The sequence below is a fragment of the Cyclopterus lumpus genome, chromosome 11 (genome assembly GCF_009769545.1).
Source record: "Cyclopterus lumpus isolate fCycLum1 chromosome 11, fCycLum1.pri, whole genome shotgun sequence".
NCBI lineage: Eukaryota > Metazoa > Chordata > Actinopteri > Perciformes > Cyclopteridae > Cyclopterus > Cyclopterus lumpus.
In genome coordinates, this window is record NC_046976.1 from 13,144,600 (window position 1) to 13,165,317 (window position 20,718).

At 42.5% G+C, this 20,718-nt stretch overlaps 4 protein-coding genes across 4 annotated transcripts; all 4 read right to left on the reverse strand.

The window, feature by feature from the left end:
- Positions 1–80: 80 nt before the first annotated feature.
- LOC117738916 (homeobox protein Hox-A7-like) lies at positions 81–1,778 on the reverse strand. The gene is made up of 2 exons (XM_034545080.1): positions 1,412–1,778; positions 81–486 (listed from the first exon to the last, which is right to left on the reverse strand). The coding sequence occupies exons 1-2, from the start codon at positions 1,776–1,778 to the stop codon at positions 173–175; spliced, it is 681 nt and encodes a 226-aa protein (XP_034400971.1). The 3' UTR covers positions 81–172.
- Positions 1,779–5,027: 3,249 nt separating this feature from the next.
- hoxa9a (homeobox A9a) lies at positions 5,028–6,906 on the reverse strand. The gene is made up of 2 exons (XM_034545143.1): positions 6,258–6,906; positions 5,028–5,876 (listed from the first exon to the last, which is right to left on the reverse strand). The coding sequence occupies exons 1-2, from the start codon at positions 6,802–6,804 to the stop codon at positions 5,632–5,634; spliced, it is 792 nt and encodes a 263-aa protein (XP_034401034.1). The 5' UTR covers positions 6,805–6,906; the 3' UTR covers positions 5,028–5,631.
- Positions 6,907–10,780: 3,874 nt separating this feature from the next.
- On the reverse strand, positions 10,781–12,986 carry LOC117738984 (homeobox protein Hox-A10). Its single transcript, XM_034545201.1, has 2 exons — positions 12,131–12,986; positions 10,781–11,272 (listed from the first exon to the last, which is right to left on the reverse strand). Exons 1-2 carry the CDS (start codon positions 12,984–12,986, stop codon positions 10,998–11,000), a joined length of 1,131 nt encoding a protein of 376 aa, XP_034401092.1. The 3' UTR covers positions 10,781–10,997.
- A 5,742-nt stretch (positions 12,987–18,728) lies between these two features.
- Positions 18,729–20,452, reverse strand: hoxa11a (homeobox A11a). Its single transcript, XM_034545300.1, has 2 exons — positions 19,789–20,452; positions 18,729–18,961 (listed from the first exon to the last, which is right to left on the reverse strand). Exons 1-2 carry the CDS (start codon positions 20,450–20,452, stop codon positions 18,729–18,731), a joined length of 897 nt encoding a protein of 298 aa, XP_034401191.1.
- Positions 20,453–20,718: the final 266 nt, after the last annotated feature.

Below are 20,718 nucleotides of genomic sequence, written 5' to 3' on the forward strand. Positions count from 1 at the left end.
GAGTTTTGGGTTTACATATGAACTACAGACCTACAGTATGCTGTTAAACGCTGTAATTCAATTCATCAGCCTACGAAGCTCTTAGTGCATGAATGGTACGTGAGAAACATCTGAGATGAATCCCTAATCCCTAAGCAGTGTGTTTCATTAAATGCTCTGTCAGTGTCTTTCGTTACTTTGCAGCTGTTTCTGACTCCAACTCGGAGCTCCGCGTGTCTCCGGCTTCCTGCTCTCTGGCCTCTGAAACCACCTGGATATCACCGTCCTTTTCCCCGGGGGTCGACTTCGATTCCCCCTTGTGGTCTTTTTTCCACTTCATCCTGCGGTTCTGAAACCATATTTTGATCTGTCTCTCCGAGAGACAGAGGGCATGGGCGATCTCGATCCTCCTCCTGCGGGTCAGGTACCGGTTGAAGTGGAACTCCTTCTCCAGCTCCAGGGTCTGGTACCGGGAGTAGGTCTGCCGCCCCCGCTTTCGATTTGGATCTGTGGAAGATATGATGAGCTACTCGCGCATTTTGTTCTGCATTTATGAAAAATGATACGGCATTAAATCATGAATTTTATGGTGTTGTGTTGTGTAATGTAGACTGACAATAAAAATGATTAAATAATTTTGACAGCCTTTAATCTATTGGTGATTGCGCAATAAATTCCGGTTCAGGTTTTTTTACATCACTCATATCGACACACACGCTCCCTCACAGAACACACTCCTCACAGTTACATCAGAAAATTTGAAATACTTTTTTTTTTTAATATGGTTCTCTGCATCTATTTATAGCAGTTCTGCTGGGATGTTTGGCCCATTCCTCCTTTGGTACTCTGCATGCCTTTCCAATTAAAAGCCAGTGATGCTCTGCGCACCAACGGAGTCATAAGTAATTAGATTACAGCCTCAACCAATACCGTCTCCCTCAGAATTGTATCAAATGCCAATGTTTCAAATGGTTTGCATTCTAAATCCACTTGACTTCTTTATGTAGCCGACAATGCTGCTGCACATTGATCCAGCAATGTGTAAGAGAGCAAGTTTCAGAAAATACCAGAGCCTCTGCAGTGCAGACCCAATTAGAAAGGAGCTGCAGAGTGCAAGAGAACTGATTTACACAACAGACAGGTCTCTTTTACAACCACAAAGGGGAGAAGAGGCTATAAGAGTAATAGGAGTGCAGAGAAACCCCCCAGCGGCAAGGTCTCTGCGCACTGAACACACAGAAGCGCTGGCCAAATGAATTTATGGCTGCAGAACTCATTAGTTGCGCAATAAAAGTTTTACGATTCTTTCCATGCAACACCAATAGCTTCACGAAATTAATTGAACCACTAACAGCCAATGTAAGTATTCCAATGTTTTGTAAAAGCATTGACCCGAGGGCGTTCAAATAGCACAGAAGAGACGGTATCATACCTGATGCTCTCATCCAGGGGTACATCCGGTATTGTTTGTCCGGCGGCAAGGTGAGGGGTCCCGGCTCCGGAGGGCAGCAGCTGTCGGTGAACAGTCGGCTCTGGTCAAACAGGCTGCAGTGCAGTGCATGTGTGTCCTGCGCCTGGCCATACCCCGAGGTAAACACGGGGCGGCTCTGGTACACGGCATTATTGACGCTGTAAACTCCAGACAGAGATGGTGAAAACGCAATGGCCGCAGCAGTCCGAGCCGAGGCATAGTCCTCTCCACCGGGTCCAATACTGCAAGACGCCCGCTCTACGTTTGGGAAGAGAGAACTACCCGCCGTATATTTGCTAAGAAGACCATCCACATAATAAGAACTCATATTTTTTCTCTCTGATTTGTTGGCCCAGAATCCTCAGTGTCGTTTTTACGAGGTAGCGTGATATATGACAGCAATACACCCTAGATTTACACCAAACCCCATTTTCACTCTGGACCAAAGAACTCGGCCACGTGACTCGGGCCTGACCGCTCTCACCCAATCAGCAAGCAGACATGGATATCATTATGGCGCAGGACTGCAGAGTGGGATTAACGCTTCACACACGATTACATACACACATATAAACACACACGAGAGAAATGCTCACAATCCCAGTGATCTAGAGAGAATGTATCTTAAATAAGGTCATGTAGTTATATATATATATATATATATATATATATATATATATATATATATATACTAACACTATAGTTAGCCATCTATATAAACTATCTAGTCAAAAAAGAAGAAGCTATGATTATATGTTTTTATTTCATATATCTTCATGTACAGTGAACCTACTTATTAGTAATAAAATTCTGCACACACTCATAGTCTACACTAATGTACAATAGCTATCATAACTGTAAAATAACTTCAGACAGAATGGGATTGTGGTAGTTTGTAAATTGATTTAAAAAAAATACTTGTGTGATATATAAAAAGAACATACAGATAAAAAATAAATATATTTTAATTCAAAGTTACCGATCAGTATCAAGTGCAAACAATCCACGATGTGTTGACAGGGTTAGGGTTTATTTTCGTATGTTGGAAAATGATATAGCTTTGCTCGTGTGCACTGACGCGTTTGGTGAGAATACGTGACAATAATAGTTATTGTAAGTCTAAAGTTATAATAATACGTAATCCACCCTCCAAATATGATTTGCTGCCATTACATTGTTACTTAAATGGTCCATTAAACCAATAATTAACTAAGTAAAGCATGCCTACATTAAACACTTAAATATAAAAGAACACATGGTCAGAATTACACTGCAATAAAAACACAACTATAATAACAGAAATAATAATAATATTAATAATAACTAACATAATAATACAACTTCAACTAATAATAATAATATACCCTAAACTCGTTGCAAATTTTTTCTTCATGGCATCTGATTATGTTTTGGGTGATGTAACTTAAATCGCAAATCTCTCAGTGGAAATATATAATATATATACATAATATATATTTTAGTTAGGAAATTTAAACTTAATAATCTTACCATCAGTTAAATTTACAAATGTACAAATGAGTTGCGCCTATAAAGCTGTATAGCCTATAAAAACATCCTAAAAAGAAGAAAAAAACATCAAAGAGAGGGCGACTCTCTGAGGCCGAACGCAGTGGGCTAATCCTGCACTCAAAGTGTGCTGTCGGGTTTATTCCTCCCTTCTGAGCCGCAGGCTGGAAAAGCAGCTTCTGCACTGAGAGTGAAAAAGGTGTGAATTTATTTTTGCTGGACTCTTAAAAAATGTTACTAGAGTTTGTTCCCCAGTGCAGGTTCATTGAGGAGTGTTAAAAATGGAAGGGTGTTGTTGCGGAACAGTGTCGCCACCCTCTGGTGACTAGGGAGGACTGCAGGGTGGGGAGACAGCAGTGCGCCGGCGTTTTCTCTTTCTGCTGCAATCTGGTCTATACTGCAAGACAAATAAATTACGTTCAAAATTTATTTTTCTCTTGTTTTTTTTCAGCAAATCGATGAAGTTTTTTTAAACAGACGAGTCCAGATGTATTTAGAAAAAGCATCATCTAAAGACCAACCACCGCGTTTGAAGCTAGCTGTTGGCTTTATTGCTCCTTCTCCTTTAGGATGGGCCCAGCAAAGGAGCAGAGGGCGGAAGGTTCCCAGGTAGAAACAAAGGATCGCTCCAAATGACCGTGAGTCCTGCGCGTCCCCGTCGGGGAAAGTCCAATAAAGCTGATCATTTCCGCTCGGCCTTTTGTCCAGTGCGCAGTCCCACAGAAAGAGAAGAAAAAAACAAATGGGTGCCATTCTGGAAACCGCCTAATTGTGTCTGGACGGCCATAAAGCCATTAAAACTGGAATGCCAGACAGTATAGCAGACCAGGCGTTTTATTGCACTGTCTCTGGCCGAGTCTTTGAAGTTTGTGTCCATCTGCGTCCCCTAACGCGTCACAACATCACTCCAACTGGAGTAAAGTCCGACTTACCCTCTAACTACCACAATCCGTTTATGTGAAGTCATTAATAAGAACAAAATAACCTGGTGTATCGGACAGGGCCGTGGCGTAGCAGCTCTGCAGCTAGCTCGCCTTGTATTAGCTCATATTTTCTGTGCCCTTGTGCCATATATTTTCCACAACATGCAGAGGCAGCCTTACAAATGCAGAGGTCATATTTTAAAACGACATATTTTTTTCTAAAACCTTTGGGGTATATTTGAGATATTTGTCACGTCGTGTTTAAAATAAAAAAATCCTTGTGCTGTTGTGTTTCCGAATATTTCCTAGAATGACGGAGCTATAGGCTGAGCAGCCTCGTCATATCTGAGCTAGCAACACATCAGCTGCATTATTTTGGGCTGCAGCTGTTGAAGCCCTCGGTGTCTTTTTTTGTTTGGTGTCCTCTCGCCTCGCAGCGCTTTGCACCCCATAAAAGGTTATAGCGGTAATTGTCTTTTATGGCTGCATATAGCTAACAACATCCTCTGCCAAGACGCAGCTCTGTCCCCAATCCAAAACACACACACAGATATTCAGCTATTGGTGTGTGTGTGTGTGTGTGTGTGTGTATGTGTGTGTGTGTGTGTGTGTTCTCTACAAATTAAAATGCTTAAGGGTTATTTATAAAAATGTGTGCAATGTTGTTAATTTGCACAAATTCTGTATTCGCAATTGTTACATTTTCCAAATATTGTGTACATTTTATTTATGTATTTTCGTAGTGTATGTGTGTGTGTGTATCTTGAGATCTAGTTGACAGCAGTAACCTTCATATTTTTTCTAGTGTAAAAAGCAGCAGAAAATACTTATTGTGTGGAGCGAGAATTGTGAGTTTATAAGAATACAAAAATCATCTCAATGCGAGGCCAAAATGTAATAAGAATGTGCATGCATTCACAGACAGGCCTATAATTTGTTTTATTTAATAAATAAAGTACAAATTACATTTGTCAACCAAAAGTCAGACGGTCAGCAGACCGTGAGGTATTCAATAAGTAGCCTACAGTGTTTTATTTTTTCCCTCTCTCTAACACACATTATGTACTTTGATAACGTTACTCCCTGAAATTCATAGTTCAGCATCTAATGCAAGCAAATCTACTAATCCGCAATTGAAAAAAATAGTATTATTGTAGGTAGTTGAAAGACATAGTCAATCGTCTGGTGTGATATAGCTTATGTTACATCTTTTAATTTAGTGTTTTAGCATTTTCAAGAGGTTTATGAGGTTTATGAACCTACTTCAAAATGCCATCAGTCTGTTTTCTACGGGTCCAATGTTAGATTCAAACTCATGGTCATCAGTCATAGTTCTAAGCAGTAAAGGAGAAACAACAGCAAAATTAATACATTTTACAAACTATGCGCTCAGGTGACTCTGAGATAGACAACAAATAGAACTACAAACAAACAAGAGCACACTGAAACATCCATTCACAAACAAGCACAGGGACCAGGCCAACTGATACACTTAAACGAGGTATTAATAAAATCAACATGAGAAATGAACAAATACAAAACGAGTGTGCACCGTTAAAATTGTGCAATATAAAGGTAGTCGCATCAAACTGAAACCCAACATGCTTTTTTTTTACAAGACGAATAAGCCTAAAAGCTTCTGTTATACAGAACAATAAGACAATGAGTTTAAAAACAAGGTCCAGCAGGGTTAAGAGCTTCCACACACAAAGCTCGCTAAATATCTACGGTTCAGTCACTCTCTTTCGGGGCGCCCTCTTTATTAAACTTCTTCATCTTCATCCTGCGATTCTGGAACCAGATTTTAACCTGTCTCTCGGTGAGGTTTAATTGCCTCGCCACCTCGTACCTACGGTCCCTGGTCAGGTAGGTGCTAAAGAGGAACTCTTTCTCCAGCTCCAGGATCTGGTGCTTGGTGTACGGACAGCGCTTTTTTCTCGTGGCACTCGCGTGGAGCCAGTTGGCCACTGGGTTATCTGGAAAGAGTGGGGTGCGACATTGGTGTGAGGGGCCGGTGCCGAGTGACCAAATGCAAAAAAACAAACATCACTCATAATTTGGCTCAGACCAACAAAACAAAAAAAAAAACTCTCATCAAAAGAAAATAGATACACGTGTGTAACCACAGCTACATCCAAATAAAAACCTACCCTATTTCTCCTAGCTCACGTTCACTTTAAGCTGCACAAGGTTATCTAATATAGCAATGGGAGCTGGGCCATTAACAGTCCCCATAAGGAAATGGCACGTTCAGAATGGCATCTGTTCAGACGCGCACCCCCATCACGCACCCCAGTCCTCACCGCTTTATGCGGTGCAAATAGACTATACACATTGAGGGCTCTGCAGCGACTTACTTGGATCGAGGCCCGGTTTCTCTTCACCTTCCCCGCTCGTGTCCCCTCCTTGGCCGGACTGTGTGTCCTTTTCTACCGGTGATGCCGTCCCTACCGTCCCGTTGGCGTAATCAGAGAGCAGCAGCGCCGTATGGGAGCCGGGCAGCGCGCCGTCAACTCGCGTCCCTAGACCCTCGGGTTTGATTCCGTAGTGATGTGTCGTCGGTAATCCGGCCATGGGCAGGGAACCGGACATAGGCTCCAGGAGCCATGACTGATAGCGGCCATCTGTATCTGCACCGACCGGGCCTTGAGGATGCCCATAATGGTGATACACAGAAGAAACGGCGCCGGGGAACTGAGCAGGGACGTGACTCCATGATGGCCCGAACACCGGAGGTTTGGACGGGAACGTGCAGCTTCCAAGCTCGCTGTGGTCGCTAATGGAGGCGGGGTGCCTGGAGTGCTGCAGCCCAGGACCGGAGGGGTATCTCGGCACAGAGAGCTCCTCGCTCTCGGGCAGAATAAGGGAATCGACGTAGTAACTCAATGTTCCGGATGTCGACATGGCAAAAAAAATAGACGTTCACATGTACGCAGTCATACAACAGATTCATGCAAAAAGTAAAACGCGCACACACACCCACACACACATTACACACGCAGTAAACCCAGCCTCACAAAATAACAATGTGGAGAAATCAAGTAGCAACTTGGCCCCACAGAGAACTACAGTGTGCTAGTAACGGCGAGACAGGCTGCCATGCCATTGGGTAGCAGACACACGTGACCATAAAGGCTGAACAATAAAGGATAAATCAATCCCTTAGGTCATTAAATACTTACCCGTTTTCCTATAACAATCTTTAGTATTAAAGGTAAGAATTATCAGGATATTATTTAGATATGTTATCTGTGAGACTGAAAATATCAATAACTGAAAGAAAATGGTGTTTTGCAGTATCTTAGCCAACTGCTGCTGTTGAAATCCCCTTTAATTATCCAAAACGATGCAGTAGGTTTTTGGAGGCCCTATTTTACGAGGTTCTTTATAGGACACGTAAGCACCATTGCTGTTCACCGAAACACATTGTAACCACCACTGTATTAAAGAAACGTAGCAGCTCGAATCTGAAACAAAGCCATGGATCTCATATGACCACGATACCAATGACATTGTTGTAATGTTCTTTTATGGCTGTATCAGACATCTTCCAACGTCCATTTTTTGCCTTTTTTTTGCTTCACAAATTAAACATACAGACTAAAGCACTAAAACAAATGCGGTAAATATCTAACATTAGACGGCTAAAACTGTTATTGTCAGTTCAACGTGTCTATAAAAGATTGTTTGTTTGTGGGCCTATGTTGGTTAAAACATATAAGCATACTACGTATCTGGTCTGATATTTCAATAGCCGTATTTCGTGATTTAGTTTTTAGATGAGTCTCGCGGCTCTGTTGGGGAAACAGCTCCAACATCTTAATAATCTACATTACAGTTTATTTAAAGTATTAGAACATAATGCATATGTACATTTATCATAGTCGGACAAATAAATCAATGAGCATGATTATTTCTTTAAAATGGGAGAATATTTTATTTTGTTTAAATGCAATCAAATTAACCAAAAGGAAAGTCAAGCAGTTCGTCTTGTTCGTTGCGGTTCAAAACCACATTATTGGTTAGTCCATAATTACGGTGTAAAACCACAGGCCTAAAATAACATTTACTTGACAGCTTATGACTGCATATTATTACACATGAAACATTAGTTTTGTTTCATAATTGATACAAATATAGTATACCATGAATTAAAATGACAAAATAAAACTGAATAAATGTAGGGAAAATGTAATATTGACCCACCGAATTGACTCGTGATACCCTGATATGTAATGAATATTTTCTCATAATAATCTGAATAATCTTATAGTTAACCCACTTTTTAATGCGTTATATTCACACAGCCGTTATCACTTGTATCGGCCTATACGTCGCCATCATCACCGCCAGCAACAAATTAACTGTAATGCTGCTTGCAGCCAGTGCCTCGGTGTAACGTTACCCTTAAATAGAGCTAAAAATATGCGTAATGTGGTGCGTGTGGTTTTCTCCTTGTAAAATGAAATGGTGCGAGCAGGGGCGAACACCAGGAGACAGCAGCACACTTAAAACATGGGTACCAGAGATTGAGATTATAAAATGCTAACAAATGAAATTGTATTAATTATATAAGGACATCACCAGCAAGAAGCATTCACATTCAAATAATTAAATAAATGCATACCCATTAACTTTGTGTTTGTTGAAAATCCATGTCAACTGGCACATGCAAAGTGAGCAAAAAATATTGTATCGGGATATATTGAGAAAAAAAAAAGTTAAATGGTTTGTATATTCAAGAAATGCATTAATAACGTAATCTAAATGTGAATGTGTTTACGGAATCCATAAGCGTCTCCAATGTCTTAAACCTAACTCCACATTGCAGATCACGTTCACAAAACAGCAACCTTGAGTTACATATTACGCTGCGGGTTTTATTTATCACCAGCAAATAAACGAAAGGCTTGGCCAACACCCACAAGGCCACAGGCAGTTCTACACGCACGAATACTCTGCTCTCGGTTCATGTACTATTGCATTCAGTAGAGAAGCAAAGACAAGGGGGTGCAAGCTGTACATAATGTGCATTCTGGTTGCAAGCTATCACCTCAATTGTAGTTGCACTTTATTTGGCCAGCAGAGATCAAACAAGCCGAGGGGGGAAAGGAGCGGCTGCCCGCCTATTTGTGCACTAAAAGTTAGAATAGACAAACACGAGGAGGACAAGACGCTACTTTGCCAATGGCTCTCAGGCTGTAAACCTAAATCAGGGTGTTTTTTTCAACCAGTTTACCGCAGGGGCTATTCACTTCTTTTGCCTCTGGAGATAACAGCCTGTCTGGCGGATCTAAATATCGCCATAAAGCCCTTCCCTTCCTTTTGTCTAACCCACTATTGCGCAGCGGAAGCATCCGGTCTCATTGCCCACGGAGGTCGCTGTTGCCCAATTCACCTTCCCCTTCCCCTCCACTGCAGTGGTCGTAACCGAGGCCTTGTCTGGCGTGTCTGCGTCACTACTACTCACGGAAAACACTCACGGCTTAACCCTTAATCCCAAGTCCACGACGCATACTGCAGCTCTGCTTTGATCACGTTTAGATTCAGCACACATTCCCGCGTGGGCTTATTTAAACGACGAAATACAGAGACGTCTACAGAAAACATGACAGGAGACAGGTTGAGAATATAGCCTACACAATAGCCCAGGCAACCTTTTCTCGGTTAAAAAAGCCATGAGGTTTTGAAACATTCTTCATAAAAACATCTCCACAATGTTCATAAAATCCCATCATCTTTGTGTCCCCGATTTGCTTCCCTTTTGGTTTGGATGTGTGGAACTGGGGCAATTAAGACAGTTTCATGTTGCAGAGTTAGAAATGGACCCCAACAACATGAAACTACCTAAACCACTCGACAGTCGATCCGGGCCTCAAGTGAAACACAATCAGCCAACTCGTAATGCACTGTGGTCATCAGGCCCGTCATCAAGTGTCCAAAAGTCGTCTGTATGAGAAAGTACATCTGTTTTGTACACACGCAGCCGGTGCAACACTTGGCGCAAAATAGACACATTTACAATGATAAATGGACTTACCCGATCCGCGAAATATAAATCCTAGTATTCCAAAACTAAATCAGAAGGTAATGTTTTAAATCCACAGTGTATCTGTACAGTTCGGATTTCTAGCTAAGAGGCAGGCCTCCTCTCCGTCTGGAAGACTCTCCCACGACTGAAGCTGCTCTTAGAAGAGAGGGAGAAACCTCATATAGCAGCCAGTCATAAAACTCTACAATAGCCGGCTGGGCATGCAGCTATAGACGGCTTATAGCCTAATATCTTAATTATTTCCGATGGCCATTACATTGGCCTCAAGAACCTTTGTTAGCCAGTTGTGATTCTACAGAATATACACTTTGACAGAGTAAATACAATCCCATAGTACAGATATACAAGCAGCTACTCCTCAATGCCAGCTGATAATTTATTAAGCATTACACAAAAACACAATGTCATATGTACACAGAAATATACAATAAAAACATCCCTATACTTCACTTTGCACACTCGTGTAAACGTCCTCAACGTGATTAAAGATTCAACTCAAACATTTAGCTCACACATATAGAAAAAGGCCTATATTATGCTAGACTACATCTAATGGTCAAAGGGGGAATTATTCTTCCCTTGGTGATACATGGGCGTTATATCCCAGTGGTTTACAATGTATTTTTAAAAATGAGAAAACGTTATATCATGCAATTCCAATTAAAAGAAAAATAAATAGTAAATTTAAAGATATTTTATTTGTCAGTGGTCATTTCAAGCCACCTTCCAGGGCACACTGTTTTTTTTTGTTTTTTGTGTGGAATCGCGTTAATTTAACTCCACTGATGACACTATCCAACCATACGACAGAAGTGACAGAGACAGGTCGACAATAGAAAAACACAGCATCGGAAAAACAATCAAATAGAACTCATAACATTCACTATTTTTCCCTTTTCTTATTCTCAGTATAGCTCACATCGACTTTAAGCGTGTCTGGAAATAAACCACATGTGAAATGAGTCATTATGTGGACATAGTGGTGAGGAAGGGTGGGGGACATTGCTTTCAGTGGTCTTCTGTTTCAATGTGATCACCTTATTAATCAGGAAAATCCGTAGTTGGAGGTGAGCTCCCGGATCCTGTTTTCCCGCGTCATTTTCTTCAGTTTCATCCTGCGGTTCTGGAACCAGATTTTCACTTGTCTGTCCGACAGGTAGACGCTTTTACTGATCTCTAGGCGGCGCTCTCGGGTCAGGTACATGTTGAAGAGGAACTCCTTCTCCAGCTCCAGTGTCTGATGCTTGGTGTATGGACATCGCTTCTTCCGGCCGCTCTTTGCTGTCAGCCAGTTGGCCGTCTTTTCACTTTTTGTGTTTCCTATACAGAAAATGGCAGATACATGGTTTTACGCGTTGGCACACGTTTGTGTGTGAGTGTGCTTGCGTGTGCGTGTGTGTGCGTGTGTGTGTGAGAGAGAGAGGGATGTATAATGGGATTGTGTTCATGGTTGTCTTACACACATTACAGTAATGTGTGTGTGTGTGTGTGTGTGTGTGTGTGTGTGTGAGCGTGTGTGTGTGTGTGTGTGTGTGTGTGCGTGCGTGTGTGTCTTATGCGTAAACTATGGCTGCTTTGTTAGACTCAGACTTGACTCAGACCTCAATAATAGTTTGAAAATGTCACATGCACATTTTACACAAACAGTGCAGTGAAACAAACATTGTTTTTGTCGTAAGGCGTGAAAGAATAAAAAGTCATTATTGCACAGAAAAATATAACAGCCCAATCAATACACGTATGCCTATTTGCCAGGATATTTTACGCATCGTTCCTGCAAATACTGGCGAAGGGTATAGGTTTAACATGTATTGTATTGTAGTTTATATTTAAAAAATAATTGCTTAATTCAGGTTAATTTAAATAATATTGTGTAATTAATTCAAATCTAGCTTTGCTCTTCAATAATTTACTTTTTTTTCCGTTTTACGCTTGATCCTTCTTCACATGCACATATACTGTAAAAGATAACGCATTCATATTATAACAACTTAGACACAAAAGACAGACAATATTATATCAATGCAACGTTTACATCCATACCCGCGCCTTGACTTGTCATTGCGAGTATAACCAGTCAAATAGAACTTCAGGTGCCATTAAAAAGCCTCACTCTACCTGCACTGCATGCACACTAAACAACAGTATAAGATCACACCTATGATGACCTGTTCTTACCTTTATTTGTCTTTGCTGGTCTCTCTTTGTCGCGCGCTTCTGTCTCCTCAGCTGAAGAGACTTCTGCATCCGAAGACTCGCGTGCCTCCTCGGTCCCCGGTGCAGCGTGAGGCTGCAGGTCGGCGTTTCCCGAGGACACGGGCTCCTCGCTGTTCCTCCCTCCCGGCGTCGTCGTGGCTGGAGCAGTTGGTGGCGTGTGGAAGCGAGCAGGAGCAATGGGGTGTAGGCCAAAATGAGAATGGGAAGGGTTCGGCTGGGGGCTGGTGGTGTTGTAAAGTTTATGAGAATGTGCGTGCGTCTGAGACAAGCGGAAGTAGCCCGGCACAGGCACTGAGCCCCCGCCGCCGCCATCGGTAACTGTACAAGAATTCGAGCCTAGACCGGCTGCTGTTAACCTCGAATATGTAAAATCTTCGGCGGTTGAGGCTTTAGGGCATTTCGGCTGCTCATAGAGGCAGTAGGTGCTCTCCTCCTTGATACTCTGCGGGAACGAGCAGGGTGCGACCTGGGGACCCACCGGGTGCTCTTGGTCCATTCGACATGACCTCTGCGCGTCCATCCACATTTCCATGCTGGACATGTACGCACCAGAGGCGGAGACCATGTTTTGGGGACCCAGCTCGCCGCGCTTCCCCATACCTGGGAAGTATCCATAGTTGTGTAGTCCGTAAGGTACTTCTGTAGCGGCGCTATGAGGCACGCACACCGCGCTGCCAGCATAGTGACCTCCGCCGCTCTCGGTGCGGCCACCGATCAGAGAATCCACTAAAAACGCATTTCCTGACGGACTGTCTGAACATGACATTATTGTGGTGTATTTTGGCGAAGGGAGAAGGTAGCCCTTTCTGGCTGACATTTCTTGTGCAAAACATGCTGGATATGATTAGAGGCGCCCCCCTCTCCGCCGTGCGGACTGTAAAGCCAATGGAAAGGCTGGAAGAGGGGAAGTCCCTCCCATTCCGTGGCTACGTAGTAGCCGGAGCCATATCCATCATGGAGCTGACTGAGAGGGAGAAAAAAGGCAGCAGAGTAATCAGTGTGCTCCTTCACCTTGCCTTAATGCACCACCATTACCCCCTAAGGGGCGAGGTCCAGCATGATACAAAAATGAAAAATAGATATTTATTGAAAAGCAGCCTTTCGTTAATTTAATCCTTAAACAAGATTTGAAATCCATTTCCCAACAAGTCATGTTTGAAGACCTGATTGACACTTTCCCACATTCAAATACAAAAACACCACAAAGCACAAATTATGCCAAACACGAGTATCTGATTCATAAAAACATGACACCTCAAGTGAGACTCGTGGAAGATCAAATTAAACTACACAAATATTGCCTTAATTTAGGAAATAAAGAGCTGCAGAACCCACCAACAACGACATACACAGCAATGGGACTTATAGGTAAAGTGTGTAGCTAGGATTTGCCTGTAGTGAAATGACTTGGCGAAAAGCCGATTTGCAGCCATTAGCGTGAAGAAGCTCTTCCGCACTAAATGCAAAGGTGCCAAGACTAATGTAGCCAGGAGGTTGAGAGTACTGTTAAACTACTTTGTTCTTTCTTCACAACAGAAACTGTCTGGAGTACACACACACACAAACACACACACACACACACACACACACACAAACACACGTATACACTCACATATGTCTTATTTCACTCATGTTATCGAGGTACTTGATGTAATGATTACATGTGTATTTCACTCTTGTTCAACTTTGTAGTCCCTGTCTTTATAGTATATCTTTTTTTCTGTGAAAGTTAACTGGGACTAACAAAAACAAATTCCGTGGACGTGTAGCCTGGCCTATAAAGCTCATTCTGATTCTTGATTTTCGTTTATTGCTGCACAGGGAACGTCTCTGAAGTGGTCAACATCAAGTTGACATCTTTGCACTTTCTTTTTATACTAATACTTCAACCCTAACCCGTTTTAATTCAAGATTGTGGACAAACAGTGTATAGTGTAAATCTTGATTATGTTAAATCAATGTTAGATCCACCAAGCTATCGCCGTGCGTAAACAACAGCAAACTAATCCCTTGACACCAGTAAATAAGAGCAAATAAAGATACAATATAAAATAATAATATATATATAATAATAATAATAATAAAAGCCTTTATAGAATAAATATGTGTCTTAATGTTCAACTACTTACTGCACCTTTTTCACTTGAAATTCATAAAATGCCATCTGACTGCATATATAGTAATTTCCGGTCTAGAGCTATTGGGCGTTTTTCTTCTTGGTGATTTATAAAACTAATAAGCATATACAGTTCACACTAATCATGTGTGTATTTTTCATAGATATATTTAAAAATTAGGATTTGTATTTCTAATGGTTGTAGTCTTAAGAGTTTAAATGTGTTAATATGTTTACCCAACATGGTCTTTACGCATTACACAAAAAAAGATTTAACCTGCATGCACTTTCCATGTTATAAGAACAAAGACGTTTTTTAGAAAAGGCTTATAATTGCTGCGATACAACACAATTATTTTAAAAAATCCAAACTACTCAGTACAAAAAATGGACTTTGTTAAAGTGCCACAGTATTGATCACGGTGTTGTGCAGGGAACAAGCTCGATGTGCCAAAGCAAAGCAGACATAAAGCTTGTCATCCTGTTGGTCCAATTTGGTGCAATAAGGGCCACAATAAAACTCTCCTCCATCTCCTAGTGTCCTTGGCCATGTGCACTCTATTGCTCTCTCCAGGTTGAAGTTAATCTCGGCCAGCTTTGCCATTACCAGGCCCAGGTGGCCGCTAGCCCCCCGAGTTTGTGTGCAGCATGTTGAACTGAAATGAGGAAATTTGGGAGAAATTCATAAATTGAGCCCATTTAGTTTTCAAACGTTCTGTCATTGACAGCTCGTGTATGCACACTGCAGAAAGATTCTTTACCGCGTCGACGGTGAACATTTGTCAATCGCTGCCGCTCAAAACACACATTTCAGATGACTTAAATGACTGAAAGTCGGTTGAACATAAGGATAAACCACAATTGTGTATTTCCAAAGAAAATATATATTTTGTAGAAATATATAAAGACAAGAGCATTTTTTTCTGCAGCACGATAGCTCTAAAGACAAAGGCCGTGCGGCGAGCATTTGTGCGCGACCAGTAAATTCCCCAAAAACCATAAAATAATTGCCCTACTAAATAAAGAGAGCGTTCTCTTCCCCACAGTGGCCTGTTCCGTATAAGGAACATGACCCCAGTAAGGAAACTAAATACATCAATTAATTATGTGCCGAGAATTACATTGTTTTGGCTTACACACACACACACACACACACACTTCACGGTGTTGTGCTGGCATGGGGGCCTATCGATATCTCTGTGTTACAGTTATTAATTGTTACTATTAAATCTTCATTTTCACAGCTGCCCGGCTATTATATCCTGAAAACAGTTCACTCTGACCACTGCCTTTGATCCGGACCATGTAATCTTGGCCGAAGAGGCGGTTTGAGTCGTATCATGTTCGTCTCGAGTGCAGTTATGAACAATAATGCGGCGTTTTATTACATCCAGCGGAAGCATTTATTTTTCACGAGAGACAAAGGAGAAAGAGACTCAGTCCACACGTATTTAGGTCGAGAGGAGAAACTCGCCACTCGGACTGACACCGAATAGCCTCAGAGTGCCGCTCTGTATCTGTGACAGGAAGGAAAAGGAGACGCCGTGGCTGCCCTATCACAATCAGATCGACTTATCTAATAGCAGAGTGTATCCACTTGGCACGTACAGAGAATAATATGTTTTGGAAGGACCTCAAATGTTGTTAGCCGATTCTTTTAAAGAGGAAGAGAAGGACGGGGAACGAGTATATACTACACAGCTGCTGCGTTTTAAGATGAGCAGCATCAGAATATGAACCATCTGCAAAATAAAGTGATTTGTTTTGTATCCAGCATCCGTTGGTTACTGTGTCGTTAACATATTAACTGTATCCAATTTTTTTGTGGTGGAAATAAGGCATATTTTCCCGCAAATCCAAAACATTTGTGGTTGGACTGGGCAGGGTTGCAGATCTCTCCAGGTATAAGCCGGCCATGCTATACTTTAACCATTAAAAAAAAAAGCTCAAGCTCAGCAAAATGAATAGCACATGCAGCATGAAGGCTTGGCACAGATGTGTTGCCTTATTAGGGCCCCCAGGAAGACTTGTGCACCCGAGAAATGTGGAGACTAAATACAAAACGGATCTCATCTCAAACTAACAGGAGTCGCATGCGCGAAAAGAGTCGAAGGATTCGACGTCGAGAAGGTTTCTTGCAACAGAGCAAACTATTCAAGCTCCAGCTTGTGTTGACAACACCTTTTTACCTGCTTGCATGCGAGGGGAGCTTGGAGACGAAAAGGTCCACGGCCATGACATTGGTCCCAACAGCGCCGCCCGGTGGCAGAGGAGAGACTAGTCCCGAGTGCAGCCGTCGCCACTAAACTGATTAGAGGTGGATAAACCGCACGAGGGGGAAAGCGTCTCGAATGAAGTCGATGCAGCCAGCAAGCGACGGCTGTTCCTATCCGTCCTCTCCCTGCCGTGGCTCTCGCCTCCTTGGTAACAGTTAATAACCTTGGGTCTCAGACGGTTTATTGCACTGCACTCCAATTGTACAAATGCCCCAGACTCAGACAGCTTTTATGGCCGCGTTGCTGCGGCAACGGGGAGGATGTCCCGTAATTAGGGACGGAATTCCAGCGCGCAGTAAAGGATGCGCACGGCAAGGCCGGACTATGGCAGAAGAGAGAGGCAACCATAAACTTCAGCCTCTCTTCCTGCGTTTATGGCCCTTTTGACTGTCATATATGAACGCCAATGCGCTGCGGCTAGCTCCCATAAACACGGTGATAAGAGCAGAAAATGGCGACCCCTCGCCAAAGGAGACTGCTGTTGGAACAGTGTTTCCAAAGTCAATCAGCGTAATGAGAGCTTGCACAGAACAAAACTACAGAGAGAAAGAGTGAAACACGAATGGAAAATAAATTGTATGGCGAAATACTAAATGTTTGGCAACAACACATGTGATTGAGACATTATTAAGGTTCAATAATAGTTATTTCCTTCAGATGGAATGCAATAGTCCCAAAATGTTGTTATTGGCTCGAAATATTGAGACAGTTGGTTATGAAAATAATTTCAGCACAACAGGACAATATTTGACACCAGAGGTATTATACTTATTTTAAAGTTTATATCTATATTTAATCTATCGAAACCCATTTACATTGAAGGTTATTTGAAAACAATTAGGAATAAATAGGTTCATTCTTCTTTTTGTTATCCTTTACTAACTTATTTTAAAGGCTTAATATGAACATGTTTAGTTTTGTGTCCCTCTAGGTTGGATAGTTAATAGTTAGAAAGTATATGTTTGTAACAGTATGTAAGCAGAGCATTGGTGGATTCAGCGTGCGTAAAATGTGCGCCATTTTATTCACCGAAAAAAAGAAAGTTGGGGAAAAAACAAAGACAACGCAGACTTTTTTTGTCAATGATCTTTTCATTTGTTTTTTATTTGGAAATATAGTACAATACACAATTGGGCATACCTAGCAATTGATTCAATGCGATGACCCTGACCAGCATTGCCCTGTTAGCACACCTGCAAATGTAGCTTTTTTAAAAATCTTTGTTAGATAGCAAGTACCAAAGGATCACGAGTAATGAAAAAAATATTCTGTTATGCGGATCAATATCAGACCAAAACATGCCTGCTGCATACCTGTGTGCATATGTTGGGCGTGTACCTCAGTGCAACTCCACACGGATCCAGTGGACAAGCTTATCTCTCTGGTTTGGGCCTGCATTATCAATACTCGACTGATAGTCTCCAAAAATCTAAAAAGAACAACATGGATTGGGGTGTTGAAAGATACGCAACGTATAAATACGTATAGCCCTCATTCTACAGGCTATACTGGAAAGACGACAACAGGTCACCAGACTCAACACGGAATCCCAATAGCCTGCTTGTAATAATGGACTTCGACTTGGTTAGCCATGGCATCAAAGGAGATAGTAAACGAGTGGCCACAAAATAAATAAGCACACAAAACATAAACACATTACATTCTCATCCGTTCGAACTCATTGTTTGGTCACACCAATATAATTTCTGTTATTTAAGTACATAACCACCATCATCCAAAAATCCACAATTTTTCTGACTTTAAAAACAGAAAGAAAGTTAAACACATCTTTTTTGATTACAAAATACACTGGGTCAGCCAATTAGTGACTAATTTCTGCCCGCGTGAAAGGAAAATAAACAAGGCGTCTGTGAGCCACAATAATATTAACAAATATCCGTTTCTACATTTTCCTCAAGAGAGTGTGAGGAGTGAAATCAAAGTCCACAGAGTGACTGAATTCATGTTCATTATGTGGGTAATTCCGATCGCAGGATACTGTTGTCCTCGAACTTGAAATTAACCATTGAGCAGTGTCGCTGCTGTCGCGGCCAATGTGGTACACAAAGTACACTGGGAGTCACAGCCCGGAGAGTCAGTCTGTCTGTAAACGCAGTCGGTCCCACAGCGCAGGACTAAGGAAGCTGTCACGGAGCTTCTTTGGCCCCTAAAGCAGAGGGTTGGACGTGTAATAATGTAATCGATCTCTATTCAGCTTCTTCTCCTTCATGCGACGGTTCTGAAACCAAATCTTCACTTGTCGGTCGGTGAGGTTGAGCATCCGAGAGAGTTGCAGCCGTTTCTCCTTGTTAATGTACACACTGAAAAAGAATTCTCTTTCAAGTTCTCTGATCTGATATTTGGAATAAGGGCACCGTTTTTTACGGGTCCTCTGTCCACCTGGAAAGGCACAAAAAGAAAGTGGTCAGAAAAGATATAAACATTTGAAATTAGCCCTGACTATGTTACATATAGATTTATACACCCTGGATGTTGCCAGATAACGCAGACGTGGATGTCCTCTACACAAAGCATTAATAGCATATTTCATATTTCATCATTTCATCATTTCAAGTGTCACATATAAAGGATATTAAATTACACTGGAAAGAGTACTAAACCATTCGTGCTGGTTCGCTAGACAATAGACCATAGGCTTTGACCTTTTTAAGCAAATGAAAAAAATAAGCTCCCTTTTAAACATGAGCAACTCAAAAGGGAAAGGAGACCATGCATTAGACAGTTTTCATAATACTAGTAGTAGTAGTGGTATAGTTTTATAGAACACAAAGGGGCAACTCTACAAATGGGAACACACGAGTCCACATGGCTTTAACACAAGAGCTCACGCTAAACCTTAAACCGGAGGCACAACCCTCATTACATGCAATTGCTGCTTTAATGCTAAGAACCCGTGAAACAAGCACGTTTATAACGCGTAGAATTAACGCGCGCACTTACACGAATTCACACTGATAACCATGGGTGATTTTTGGTAACGTCAGGAAGTGTTGCAGAAAAAACCACCGGCCTCATGTCTTTCACGGCCAATTTCAATTCCAAACACGTGATCCTGCAGTTTATAAGAAAGTTTTGTTGGGGGGTGGGGGGTCTACAGGCCCTCTATAAACCTTATATGCTTATAAAACAGCATATAAAAAATTTAACAGCAGCGCGCAAGATTGCAAACTTTCTCTCATAACCAAGGCGCTGACTTTAATACGTACTGCTGCTGCTGGATTTCTCCTCACTGTTGCCGGAAGATAACTGCGGGCTGCTCGCCTCATCCCGCTGCTCCTTCTCCTCGGGGTCCCCGCACGACGGTTCGTCCTCTGGCGCGGAGCTGGGCTGCTTGCTCGTCGTTTTGTCCCCCGAGTAGCCGTGCGTGGAGGAGCTCTCCGACGCGTTCCCGTACGCCGTTTCGTAAAACTGGTCGAAGACTTGTGGCAGCACGCCGTTTCTACCCACGTTACCGTAGAAATTGCTGGAAGCAGAGCCGGCGCTCGTGTGATGGTGGTGGTGGTGGTGGTACGCGGCGGCTGCGGCTGCGGGACTGTTTTTACCGAACATGTCCCCTACGACGGCAGTTTGAGCCGAAAGACAGTCCCGGTGCACCATGTCCTCCGTGGTGGGGTAGCCGTGGGGCAAGTTTCCCCGGTGCGGCCATTTACCAGACGCTTCAATGGCTGCATAGTCCCTGAATGTTACCTCTCTGACGGGTTGGACCTGCGGCAGGTTAGAGGAGTAAGAGTATGTCATGGGGCGGGTGGACGGGGTCTGGGATAAAAACGAGGGAAGACCGGAGAAATCAGCCCCCGCCGACACGTAATAAGTGCAGCTGGGCAAATACATGTTCGATCCGACGGGGACCCTTTCGTCAAAATCCATCATCGTAGTTCACCCTCTACTATAACTCTTTGTTCGGGTTTGATTCCTCTATAACCGCCCTGAACATGGCTCTGAAGCGCCGTGCCTCTTGCCTCTTTGAAGCAGGTTCTCCAAGCAGACATTTGGAGACGTAGGCTGACGTGGAGAGCCATCTCCATCCACTATACTGAGGAGGAGGTCACGTGACCACGCGGCAGAAATTGACAGATTTTCAGGCTGTGTATATGTGTGCGTGCTTGCTTGTGTGTGTGTGTGAAGGGGGAAGGGGG

Bases quoted from the DNA above. Each gene is read 5' to 3' on its own strand.
- LOC117738916 (XM_034545080.1), bottom strand. From the start codon at position 1,778: ATGAGTTCTTATTATGTGGATGGTCTTCTTAGCAAATATACGGCGGGT. The intron at 487-1,411 runs GTATGATACCGT...TATCTTCCACAG, and splicing joins CCCCTGGATGAGAGCATCAG to ATCCAAATCGAAAGCGGGGG.
- hoxa9a (XM_034545143.1), bottom strand. From the start codon at position 6,804: ATGTCGACATCCGGAACATTGAGTTACTACGTCGATTCCCTTATTCTG. The intron at 5,877-6,257 runs GTAAGTCGCTGC...CACTCTTTCCAG, and splicing joins GAAACCGGGCCTCGATCCAA to ATAACCCAGTGGCCAACTGG.
- LOC117738984 (XM_034545201.1), bottom strand. From the start codon at position 12,986: ATGTCAGCCAGAAAGGGCTACCTTCTCCCTTCGCCAAAATACACCACA. The intron at 11,273-12,130 runs GTAAGAACAGGT...TTTTCTGTATAG, and splicing joins ACCAGCAAAGACAAATAAAG to GAAACACAAAAAGTGAAAAG.
- hoxa11a (XM_034545300.1), bottom strand. From the start codon at position 20,452: ATGATGGATTTTGACGAAAGGGTCCCCGTCGGATCGAACATGTATTTG. The intron at 18,962-19,788 runs GTACGTATTAAA...GTGCCTTTCCAG, and splicing joins GGAGAAATCCAGCAGCAGCA to GTGGACAGAGGACCCGTAAA.